A 12113-nucleotide genomic window follows, 5' to 3' on the forward strand; every position below is an offset into this window, starting at 1 on the left:
TTTTTCATTTTCAAAAAAATTGACAAAAGTAAAGCATTATAATAAAGCGAAACAAAATTTAAAAACAAAGTTTAGAGGTTAGAACACTGTAAAGCAAGAAAAAAATGGAACAGGGAGAAGGACGGGTTTTGTTTAAGATTTCCAAGGCCCAGCTTTTGACCAAAGAGGACAAAATAGTCACTTTGACCTCGAGTGCATTAAATGGTCGTGGCAGGAAAAGAAATGCTCGTGGCATTATCGGTTCCCTTTGTAAAATACTATAGATTATGATATATAAACAATTTTTTGAAACGTTCCAAGAAGGAAACAGACGAAACAAAGTGAAACGGAGGGAGTACATCTTTAGTTCAATAGAATAGATTCCGGTCTCAAAATCATATCCAGATTAGTGCGCCTCATCATCCTAGCTCCATCAAGGGTCGTGTTTTACCTGCACAGCTACATAACTTAATTTGAAAAAATTGTTTTGATATCTATGGTTTTCCTGCAAGAAACTTCCCCCATCTATTACGGCCTTATGGGTCCGGTTGTGATGCCCCAAGGCAGTATTGGGGTATCCATGCCCCCATTTTTCTGGACCCTTGGATCTTTCTCTTTTAATCTTAGCTGTTGGATTTATGCCCTTCTATCTCTAAGTATTGCCATAGTTTGTAGCAATTATTGTCATATTTTGTGGTATGTGATTAGTGTGACAATTAAACATAGTATGTATAACCCCTTTTTTTTTTTTTGGTAAGTAATGGGTGGTGGAAACTAGGGGATAAATGTGATAAATGCACGGTGAGACCCATGATGGGTGTTGGAAACTAGGGGACTTCCACCCAAGGTGGAAAGAATTCAATCTCTTCCGTTTTTATTTTCAGTTTGTTCTTGTTCATCTTCGTTTATGGAGATTTATGTTCCTAATGTGGAACTTTCACTACCCTCTAATGGGTATTGCTTCCTTGTTTTCGATGACATTCTACCCAATCCACATGGAACCCGAAAGTTGAGGATTGTTTTTCCTACAGAGAGCTCCGGATTTTGAGTGTTTTGTCCTCCTGCTCAGTTTCTATGTGATCCACTAATACTAATTAAATACCGCTAAGATTCTTATCTTTTAAGTATTTATTTTTTACTTTACGAAACATGTCATTCTTTTACAATACACCACGTTTAATTAAAAAATATACTTATTTAAGTTAGTAGATCACACCCTAAAGAGTTTCGAAGAAATATCAGTTTATTTTCTTAAAGATATATATGTCCCCAGATATTAATCGCTATTCAATTGGCACGAGCTTTGTCATTATTGAGCTTTTCGAAAAGTTCTACAAAATGAAGGGTTGATGATCGATCGATCATCAACTTGAACCGTCCAGAAACTTCAAAATTAGACCTGCATGTCTGGTTTTCGGAAAATTGGAAAGGAGACTTTCAACACTGAGCAGAGGCCCCAGAAGTACTTTCAAGTTTTAAGTCATCGAAAGAGGTTTGATTTCATTCATCCAACAAAAAGCGCTCTGTATGACAAAAAGACTTAATATCCTAGTCACCGAAAGTTCTAACACCAAAACGAACCCGGGATGGTGCTGTGCACGACACGGTTGGTTAACTTGCTCATACAAAAAGGTTTAGAAGCTTTGGTTCTTCTCCACACACATCTTTCACGTCGTAATCGCAGCCATCAAAGCTGATGAACACCCTTGATTCTTCCGAGTCAAACGACATGGTCACCGAACTCTTCTCTAGATCGGATTCTTTGCTAGTGCTATTGTCGTACCATTTCTGAAAGGAATGAAAAGCCTCTGTCTGCGACGGGGTAACAATTCCGGCACCGATTGGCCGCAAAGCGCCTCCCGAGAGGACCGTCTTGACCGCGAACTGGCATAGGTGCCAGTTGCCGGTCGAGAGGAGACCCAAGGCTCCGTTCACCGGATTCACTGTTCGACCGCATGCTTCAAATAACAGAGACTGAAACAGAGCTGCAGGGTTCGAAAAGAAAAAAAGAATCAGAAAAAAAAACAAACAAACAAACAAACAAAACAAAATGAGTATAAAAAGTTGCATCATTTTGTTACGAAAAATAACTGGACCTTTCCAGTTTTGCTTCTTTCGGGCCAATCCCGAGTTCATTTTCATGATTTGGAACAATCATTTTGTAGACGTTATCGAGAAAATCAATCACGTCAAAAGTCACGTTAATTATACAACGATCAAAATGGAAGACTTGAATTGTGAAATGGTAAATTACCGGGTCGATCGTTCTCGGGTACGGCGCCGATGAAAGACATGAGATCGCTCCGGCCGAAGAACTTGGACACGAAGAGGGTGGCGTTGCTTTGGGCCTGAGGGCTCTCTATCCAATCCAAACACGGCCTCAGTATGCACGATTGGCTGCACCCCTTCCGCAGAGCTCGACAACCATTGCAGCTCATCTTTCCCTATCCTTCAAATTTTCTTTCACTTTAATTTCTAGAGAGCTGAAAAAGGAGGAGAAGATAGCAAAACAGTAGCGCAAAAGTGGGAAGGGATGGGACAAAGTTGTGGCTTTGGAAGTCCTTATAATGCCGAGAAGTGGCCAAGTGGGGATGTGGGTTGAGTTAAAAGAGTTGACTGTGGTTAGCTTTAATCCCGGGGGTAATTTAAGTGACAACAAAATCTAGACATTTTGAGTTCGAAACTTGACAACCTAATGAGGACAGATCGCGAAAGAGAAAATCTTGATCTTTCAGTCTCGGCGTGGATCGTCAACATAATTTGATTGAATAGAGGACGTGAATAGTCGCCAAGATGGTCACCTAATTTGATCGAATAGAGGAAGTGAATAGTTGACGTGCGCGTAAGATGGTCTGAACAATCCCGACCATCGACATAAAAAAAAAAAGACCAACTGTGGTTATCTTTTTTTAATTAGTAGTGGGGGTTGTTGCGTAGGGAGGAGTGGGGGCTTTTCTTTTGAAGGAATATTTTCCAAACTCTGGGACGAGCGGCTTCGGTTTCCCACGGCCTGTTTGTGATATTATATCTATCTACAGTACCGTAGGCTTTTTAATATTCCTTGAATGAACGTTGGAATGACAACTATACCCATTGCCATGGATGCTCGTTTTGATGCGATCATTTGGAGATGGATATTATCGATATTTTCCCCCAACAGCAATGGGGCGTGAGGGAAATAATGAATTGCCCAGTTAGGTTGTGGGGAGTGTGTGATTTTTCAACTCTCGTACTCGAATACTTGTACCTGTCTCATGATGCCCGTTTTTTGTTATGTATATCGGTCCTTTTTACATACATCTTTGATCCACACGCAATTATATACTATTCTTTTTCCCTAGTTGGTGAAAATGTTTCTTTTTTTATATTTAGTAACGGCCATTTATTTCCCGCTAAGGTTTAGGCCCCGTTCCGCTAAGGTTATAACTTTGTTACATGTATATTTGTTGCACTAACTTGCATCTATGTTAGTTTTGTAATTTTGTCATGCGAATAAATACTTCATCATGTTTTTTTTACTATCTTTCTCCTTTTGGTGTGTTTTATTGTCAGCAAAAAAGAATTTATTAATCTTCAGAATTCTTTTAATTGTGTTAATGCGATAGTACAAATATGTATGGACTTTTTGAAGTTAATTTTAATTATAGTCCATTTAAATGTTTTACCTGATTGTTTATCTATATCTTACGTTTTTATAAATTCTTAGAAGAGAACTTGAACTCCTCGTCCCTTATCTCACCTAAGTACAGTAATCCATGATGCTGTTGGGCCAAAAACTTAGAGAGAGAGAGAGAGAGAGAGAGAGAGAGAGAGAGTGTGTTGTGATACCAGGCCTAATTTTTGCATGAATTACTTAAGGCCACTTGGGCACAAGTGGAGCTCCTTGACCTGTGGAATGCAATCTCATTGTTACGACTATATAATCTTTCATAGAAATATTTTTATTACTTTGACCCACCAAAAATAATTGTTTCGAATTCTAGAATATTAATCCCGAATCGCTCCAAGATATCTTCGATAACATAATAAATTTGATTTTTTTTTCCTTCGACGATCTCCCAGAAAAATTAAAAACACTTTATGCAATTCAAAGTTTTCGAAACCGTTATATAATTTAAAATTTCGGCTGAGACTTTCTTTCAAGGAAATGAAAAACATATAATAAGGAACCAACTAGTTTTTGTTAAGATTTTGGAATTACATATATACCAGAGGTATCCGCACGTACCGGATCCACTGATTTCGATGAACTCAGTGAATTCTGGGTGGATCCCACCATCCTCGAAACATACGGCAGCTAACCAACCTAACCCCATTTGTATTATTTTGGGCAGCCAAGTCTTGGAACGAATCAATGGGGCCCAATTGCAAGATGCGGAAAAACGCAGCCTCAAGCAAATCCATTGGCAAAAGATCCCTCCATTTCCACATTATTCGAGTTTTCTAAATTTTATGTCCTTCTCTAGTCTGAAGTGTCCAGCTTAATTCTTTTTCTTTTGATAAATAAAGAATATTGGGTGACGTGTAACACACTTCCTATGGACTAGAAACAAGATATGATCAACGTCATCATCAGGTTTTGAAAAACGTACAGAGTTATCAATCATGGCTACAACAACCGTCCTATTGAGTGCTCTATGAACCCTCGTCGGATTCATTTTTATGATCGGAATCGTTTGGTTTTTGAATCTCGTTGGAACATAAGTCACGTAAAAAAATCTTGTTGATCGTATAAGTATTGACACACTTCAGAATACATATTTAGGTTGAGAAAAATGAATTTAGTTAGTTCCGAGGTTGGAATCATTTTCTACGATGTAAAAGTCTTTCAATTAAAATATATATACTGATAACTGATCAACATACTTTTTTAACGCCGCTAAATTGTGAATAAGTTCTAACATGTGAATGTTTCAGATCGTCATCGAAGTGGACTCGGCAAAAGCCTAAGAAGAGGCTAGAAGGACCGTGCAGTCCCTGAAAAGAGACGAAGAGGATCCTATGTAAAATATTTTTGTTAAACTATTATAGTGATTGAGTAGGCTAATTGACCATGAAAAGCCATTGGATGGTATTGTCCCCTTTTCGATATACAAGTCCAAAGTCGTCTTTATCACAACCATTCTGGCTCCCAAGAGTCCAATTTGGTGGGATATAAAAATGGAATTGAATTAAATCAAATCCCAAAAGGTAGCAAGATGCAGTCTTGAACATATATTGCACAAATACTTAATTGTGACTTGGGACTTGGAAGAAAGTTATTTATCATAAAAAAGATTCAACATCAAATTCTATTTTTTTTTAATTTTTTTTTCTAATTGAGATACAAGAGAGAGAAGAGTGAGGGAAGCAACAAAGACTAGATACAACTTGGGAAAATAAATAATAATAATGATAGAGGTACTACGTTCTTTCTACGTCAGAATTGCGCGGAGAGGAGCAGCTCCCCACCAAAAGAAAACTCCCAAAATTGTTTCTCAGAAGAAAAAGAGATAAAACATTTACGTTTAGAATCCGGTGTTTGAATACACTTTTATCAACACTTTGACAACAAACTTGCAATTATACAAAAAAAAAAAAGGTAGTTGCGTTAACGAACAATTTTATATATACAGAAAGTTTCAAATGAGGACCTCTTAAAATGCGGACTCCCTTTCCCGATCGAATGATCCGAGCCGCTCAATATGTTCAAAACGTGATTTTAAGGATATCGGTGGGAAATTGGCAAAAAAATTTACCGGGAAGGGCTTGATTTGAGCAGTTTTTTATTGAACCATTCAATAAAAAACTATTCGGATGAAGCCCTTCTCGGTCATTTTTTTTTTCTAATTTCAAGAGAGTACCCTTAAAAATCACATTCTGATTACATTGAGCGGCGTGGATCATCGAAATTCAATCGTAAAATGGGAGAAATAGAGAGGTTTGCATTTTAACTAAAATGAGGACCCTCTCATGGGAAATGGACTGTGTGTGTACACACACACTCTAAAATTATCTTCAAATCTTCTCATTGTCATTGTGATCAAATGAGTAAATCTCTTTCAATATACATTACCAAGCAATCATTTTAGTACTTAGATACATTCTTTTCATACAAGAAAAGATGAAAAAAAAAAAAAAAAACATTACTGCCCTCTAGTGAGGACAAAGCTAGCTAGGGCATTCAAGTGACATGAATTGGCCGCTTATTTTGTATTTGGAGAGAAGAGTGAAATGATTTCTAAAATCATGACTTACACATCGGCAGAACTATATATAAAATCATTTAAGACATTGGAAGAGAAAATTGTCAAAGGGAAAAAAAAATTGTTTGAGCCGAAGAGACAACCTCTTTTTTGGTTTTTTGGAGATATAAAATGGATATCGCATAGTGTTGGATAGGTTGAACTGTTATCAATGCTGGCCTGAATATTTGGGTTATTCAAGTTCGGCTCTAAGCTTGGTTGCCCACTTACTATAATTAAGTAATAAAAAATAAAGAGACGTACAAGTCAAAAAAAAAATTCGTTGGGCCGGTATACAGTTCTTTTTTTCTTTTTCTTTTTCTTTTTTTGTCCCAGGATGGGGTTGTCCTAACCCAAGATCTTGTGGAACTTATCCCAGGGCCAGCTCTGAACTATTATAGCAGACAAAAAGAACACCTTACACAACCTCAGAATTGTTTCTTTTTTATTAGAAGTGGTTATAGGGATGTGGGTTGAGTAAAGGACTTGAATGTGGTTATATTTTAATGGTCTTCTTTTATTCGTGTATGGTGTCACAGATTCATTCACGTCAGAACACATTAGAGGCGGGCCGAAATCGTACTAGCAGTAAATACTGAGCAATTGGCCAACTCGGAGACGGGATTGCCGTCAACAAATGAGACCAATCACGAGTGGATCGATAGCACTACATCAGCGTATCGCGTGGGGTCACGATTTCGTAAATTTCTCTCTCTATAATGGGTGGTTGCGGAGGGATACGGAGCGCTTTTTGAAAGAGTATATATCTTCCAATCACTGGGCACCAGCGGCATGGGTTTTCCGCGGCCTATTTCCAATCTCAAATCTCCACCGTGGGATTTTTATATTCCGTGGATGCAAGTGGTGGAATTTGTCCTCCTAATATTATTTTTTTCTTGAGAATCTCCATTGACCACACGATAATGGCCCAACTTACAAATAATTACTCATTATAAGCTACGTTATTTTTCAACCACTTCCTTAAAAATTACTGTAATATCTTGTTATCTTAAGGGGGATCCAATAAGAGGTGAGGGAGCTCGGGAATCGAAATTCGCATCTGCCATCATTATGCTTTTGACCAGGAATTTAGATATGGCGTAAGGCATGATATTTTTTTTAATTGTATTAGAGCATGATATTTTGTTGATAGTTCACATTGTTGCAAGGTTGATGAGATATCCTAATTATTTTTAGTGATTTTGGATTATGTTATTTATTTTAATTCAACTTTAATTTTAAGTAACTTAAATTTTTTTAATGCCCACTAAAGACAAATATAATTCAAAGTTTTAGTTAAACTATTTTTGTTTTTCTAAACCATTTCAAATTTAATGCATATTTTTTATTTTATTAATTTTTTCTCATTGAGAAGAATAAATAGTTTGCAGAACTTAAGAGTACAACCGAAAACACCCACATAGGGGTGACGGTAGCTTGATTAGTACACAATTAAATCTAAAACTGAATAATGCCTTGATCAAGTTTAATTAGTAAGTAAGTACGTACTTAACGACCTTAAAACAATGAGTTGTTCAGACTTGATTTTTGCTGGTTCTTAGCTAATTTCAAATAAGCTTTTCACGAATATGTTGTGTATTTTGCATGATGACACGATAGTCAAATACGAGTCGAGCAAGTAGTTTGATTCATCTATCGACATAATTCTTATAATTCATTTTAATTTAATTTTAATTTATATTTAATGAATGGTTTGAAATATCTTTATGGGACCTGAAATGGGTACCAAAAAAAATCAATAGATCATTAATCTCATGCCCATTTAAAAGCTTGTCAAACGGGGACCAAACAAGGAAAAATTGGGACCGATTATTTGCATTAAAACCATGCCATTTGAACGGCCAGCACACCCTGCTGACCATGGTGGCCAGTAGGGTCCCCCAGTTTTCCAATTAAAAAAGAAAAAGAAAAGGGGCTCAAGTGGTACAAAAGATTTAGCTCAAATGGTACAAAAGATTTAGCTCAAGTGGTGTTGGCGCGCATATTACCAAGATGGGTCAGATCAAGGCCATCGAAGACTTAATAATATTTTTGTCGTTTCAAAAAAAAAAAAACTATCGAAGACTTAATAATTTTTTTGCCGTTTCAAAAAATTAAAAGGCTATCGAAGACTTGTTTTTTTGATATTGAGTTGTTCGTTATCATCGGTCCTATTCTTAAGTTGGAGTCATTTTCTTGTTGTGGTAAGCTACTCTTTAGGTGTGGATCTTGTTTAGTGGTTAGTATATTAGGTTAGAGCATATAATTATTAAAGGATTATTTTTACAAAGACACAGGAGCTAGCATTTTGTACGAATTTTGGATGTTTGTATTTTATTTAAGATTTTATTGTAACGCATTATTTTACGGCTCTAAAACTTCGGGCCGTCAACTCTATGATTATTAAGTTTATTGAACCATCCAAACGGCCGGTTCTCTTTATTGATTTTATAAGTTGTGTTAAACGTCACAACATCTCCAACTCCAAATCGTATCGACCTTAATCAACTACTATCATTTTGTCCTCTTCGGAAAAAACAAAAAACTATAATCTCGTCACTTAACCAAAAAAAATTTCTAAAAATTGTCATCAGTTCCTCATTCAAATATTGAATGTAAAGGATTCTTTAGTGCTTAATAGTTGGATAGTATTTTTTTTTTTTTTTCCCTACTTCCCAGAAGCCAACATTTCATTCATATCTCTTTACTGACTGTTGATCTAGTCACAAAATCCCTGATTTGTTGCAGAGTCTTCCAAATATCTCTCTGCCAATTAACTCTTATACGATCGATGACCTAAGGAGTATCTATCTCAAAGTCATCGATCGGCCGAGTTAATTTTAATAGATTAATAAGACAAGATGACCTAAAGAGTGCTATCTCAGAATTATCATCAGGCATGTCAATTTCCATGGATTATTGGCGGATTCTTAGTGAAAATTAAACAAGTATATAAGCGTGTACAATTTTTAGTACGTATATATTTTAATGGATGGATGACTTCATATTTTGCAATTATCTATTTAATTCAATTGTCATCAAATCAACACACCCAATTATTATTGGCTCTGTCTCAGGATCCTGATTCACAAGCCAATCTCTTTCTTTTGTTATACGGAGTACTATTATTTATTCATTTCAAACAACAAATGCCCATGATATTTTTTCGTTTTTCTCGATCGATAGAAGTAACCATTTATATCATATGTATTAAGTACAGAATACAAAATCAAGATACTACATTAGTTGTATGGTAGAAACAAATTAAGAAAGAAATGAAAAGCCCCTCTAAGGGAAGAACACCCACACGCAGGTGGAGAGATTCGAACTCTTAACCTCCTAGAGAGATGTAAGAATCATGACCAACTGAGCTAACCCTCATAATTTGGTTCCCATTATTATTTCATTATTCTTAATTAGTTTTGTTACAAAAATCTCTTCTAATATTAAATCTATTTTTCCCTCCAAAAAAATTGTAAGAAGTCGCATATAGGTGGATGATTGGGACTAAAAAGTAAAAACTATTCCAATAGTTGATTTCCCTCCGTCCATTTTTTTTTTTTTTTGATAAATTCTTTTGTCCCATATTGCTTGTCCTTTACAAGGGAACTAATCAACGCGTGTTTCCTTAGAAAGTTAAATTGGATTTTCAATATCACCCGAAGTCAATTTGGGAGACAATTGTTATTCTCATGCCCTCAGTTCCTTCCGTTTAGCAAAAACCAGGATTTTTAGGCTATAGTACATTGTTATTTGGAGAATTCGAGATTTTTCAAAAACAATAATCACTCAAAGTATATACAAAGGAACCTGAAATGCTATTTCGAAAACAGTAAAAGATATAGAGAGAAAATTTTGGTTAATTATGATTGAACTCAAGGAAGAATCGATCCTTCAAGTAAAAATATTTCAATTATCATGGTTGATATTGAGCCTATTCTTGATTTAAGCTATTCTATTGTTGGCCCAGCATGAGCTTCTCCGCCTAAGCTATTTTCCAAGCACGGAGATGGGGTAGCGGCAACCGGTTGGAGCACGCAAATTATTATTTGTACAAAGATATGGGAGCACCGGAGCAGTTTGTAAAGATATTTAATTAACGTTTTAGATGACATCAGACGTAATATTTTTAGATGACATTGCGCGATTTTTTTTTTTTTTGTTGTGGTCCTAGCCTTTCAGATTTGGGTCGTCACAAGACTCCCGATTGTAAATATTATATTGAGTACGTGCACACCGGAATGCTGATTCTCTTAATTATTTTGCAAGTTGTGTCACAAAATAATCTCCAAATTGACCATAATTAACTATCATTCTAGCTAGCATACCCAAAGAAAGTTGAATATTGTGTTCTTTGCTTCCCATGGGCCAACATTTGTTGTCTTTTCCTTGATCAAGTAATTCTCTTGATCTTGTCTCAAAAATTCCAACCGATTCCGTTCCGCCTGCCTTTATACCCGTTATCGAATAAGATTGATGTAATAGAAGTATCCCAGAGTTCATTATTCGAGTCAGATCCAATGAAGCGAGATACGATGACTTAAGGGATATCACAAATTTAATTCGATCGATTTCATTTGATTGTCATTGAAGTACCACAACGAATTTTCGTCCGTGTCCTATAGACATTACAAGTGAGACTCCTTTACTAGATTTTTTGGAAGCATTATCGATGCTTCTTAATTGGCCTGTCTTTGGGGGTACATGTGTGCTTCCCTTTTGTTTTTGTTTTTTTCTTTTGTGTCTTTGTGGTGTGTGTCTTGTTGGGTCTTGGGTTTGTCGTGCCTGTTCGGGTCCTTGTTTGGTCTTTCTTTTTAGTGTGGTCTTTTGGGGGGTTTCTTTTGTCTTGCTAGTTTTGGGTGTTTGTCTGGGTTGGGAAGCACGCTTGGTGGGTATCTTGGGGCTGGGTTTTGGTTTGGGTTTTTCTGTGGTTTGTTGGGTGGGTGGGTGGGTTGGTGTGTGTCTTGGGCTTGCGTATCTGGTCCTTTTGGGCTGGTGTCTCTGGTTTCATCTTGGGCTGGGGTTTGTGTCTTGGGTTGGTGTCTCTGGTCTCATTTTGGGTTGATGTCTTCATCTTGCATGGGTGTGGCCGGCCTGCTGTAACTATCATTTCTGCAATTTGGAGCTGAATCTTGCATGATCTTGACTCGTTTTGGGTCTTAATCTCTCACATTTGAAGGATTGATACGTTGCTGCTGCTGCTGCTATAATTGGAGGCTTTTAACTGCTGCTGCTATTATTGGTGTTTTATACTGTTGTCGCTGCCATACTTGGAGCTGTAAATGCTACATTTTCTTGCATGTCGTCATGAAGGAGTACAGACATTTAGCATATATCCTTGCATTATATATGCTGAATTGATATGCGGCTATTGCTATTATCGGAGGGTTTCAACTGCTGTTGCTGCTGCTGCTATATTTGGAGTATGCTGGTATTTTGTACTGTTGTTGCTGATATTTGGAGATGTATTGCTGCTATCTATCTTGCTGTCATCATGGAGGAATTTAGGCAATTAATTAGATGCTGTCATTGCTGGGTGTTATGCTGAAACTAATACCAGTCATCTTCGATCTTCTCCTTGGGTGATTTTGCTTAAAATATGGAGCTTTATCTCTCTCATGGTGTCTCAGCTAGCTCCATTATTATCTGTATGTCGTTGGAATTTTTGTGGACGTAGACTCTGTGTGGTTGGAATCTTGCCAACTATTTATGGGCGTCGATCTTTTGGGATTTTGGGATGGCAAGTGATTGTCGAGCATTTAGGGTGCCAATATAGTTGGAATGTCATTCACTTGTTGTGATGCCCTTTATCCTCTTTCACAGAATTGATAGGATTGATCAGAGGACACCGCGTCATGCTGGCCCCTTTATCCTCTTTCCCTCGGATTGTACTGTTCTCTTTAATATTAA

At 36.8% G+C, this 12113-nt stretch overlaps 1 protein-coding gene across 1 annotated transcript; it reads right to left on the reverse strand.

Annotated features, from left to right (window-relative positions):
- Window positions 1-1452: 1452 nt before the first annotated feature.
- Window positions 1453-2512, reverse strand: LOC131331330 (LOB domain-containing protein 38-like). Its single transcript, XM_058365218.1, has 2 exons — window positions 2234-2512; window positions 1453-1964 (listed from the first exon to the last, which is right to left on the reverse strand). Exons 1-2 carry the CDS (start codon window positions 2415-2417, stop codon window positions 1600-1602), a joined length of 549 nt encoding a protein of 182 aa, XP_058221201.1. The 5' UTR covers window positions 2418-2512; the 3' UTR covers window positions 1453-1599.
- Between the last annotated feature and the right edge of the window lie 9601 nt (window positions 2513-12113).

The sequence above is a fragment of the Rhododendron vialii genome, chromosome 6a (genome assembly GCF_030253575.1).
Source record: "Rhododendron vialii isolate Sample 1 chromosome 6a, ASM3025357v1".
Lineage (NCBI taxonomy): Eukaryota > Viridiplantae > Streptophyta > Magnoliopsida > Ericales > Ericaceae > Rhododendron > Rhododendron vialii.

Excerpts from the sequence above, each read along its gene's own strand:
- LOC131331330 (XM_058365218.1), bottom strand. The coding sequence starts at position 2,417 with ATGAGCTGCAATGGTTGTCGAGCTCTGCGGAAGGGGTGCAGCCAATCG. Across the intron at positions 1,965-2,233 it reads ACCCGAGAACGATCGACCCG|CTCTGTTTCAGTCTCTGTTA; the intron begins GTAATTTACCAT and ends CGAACCCTGCAG.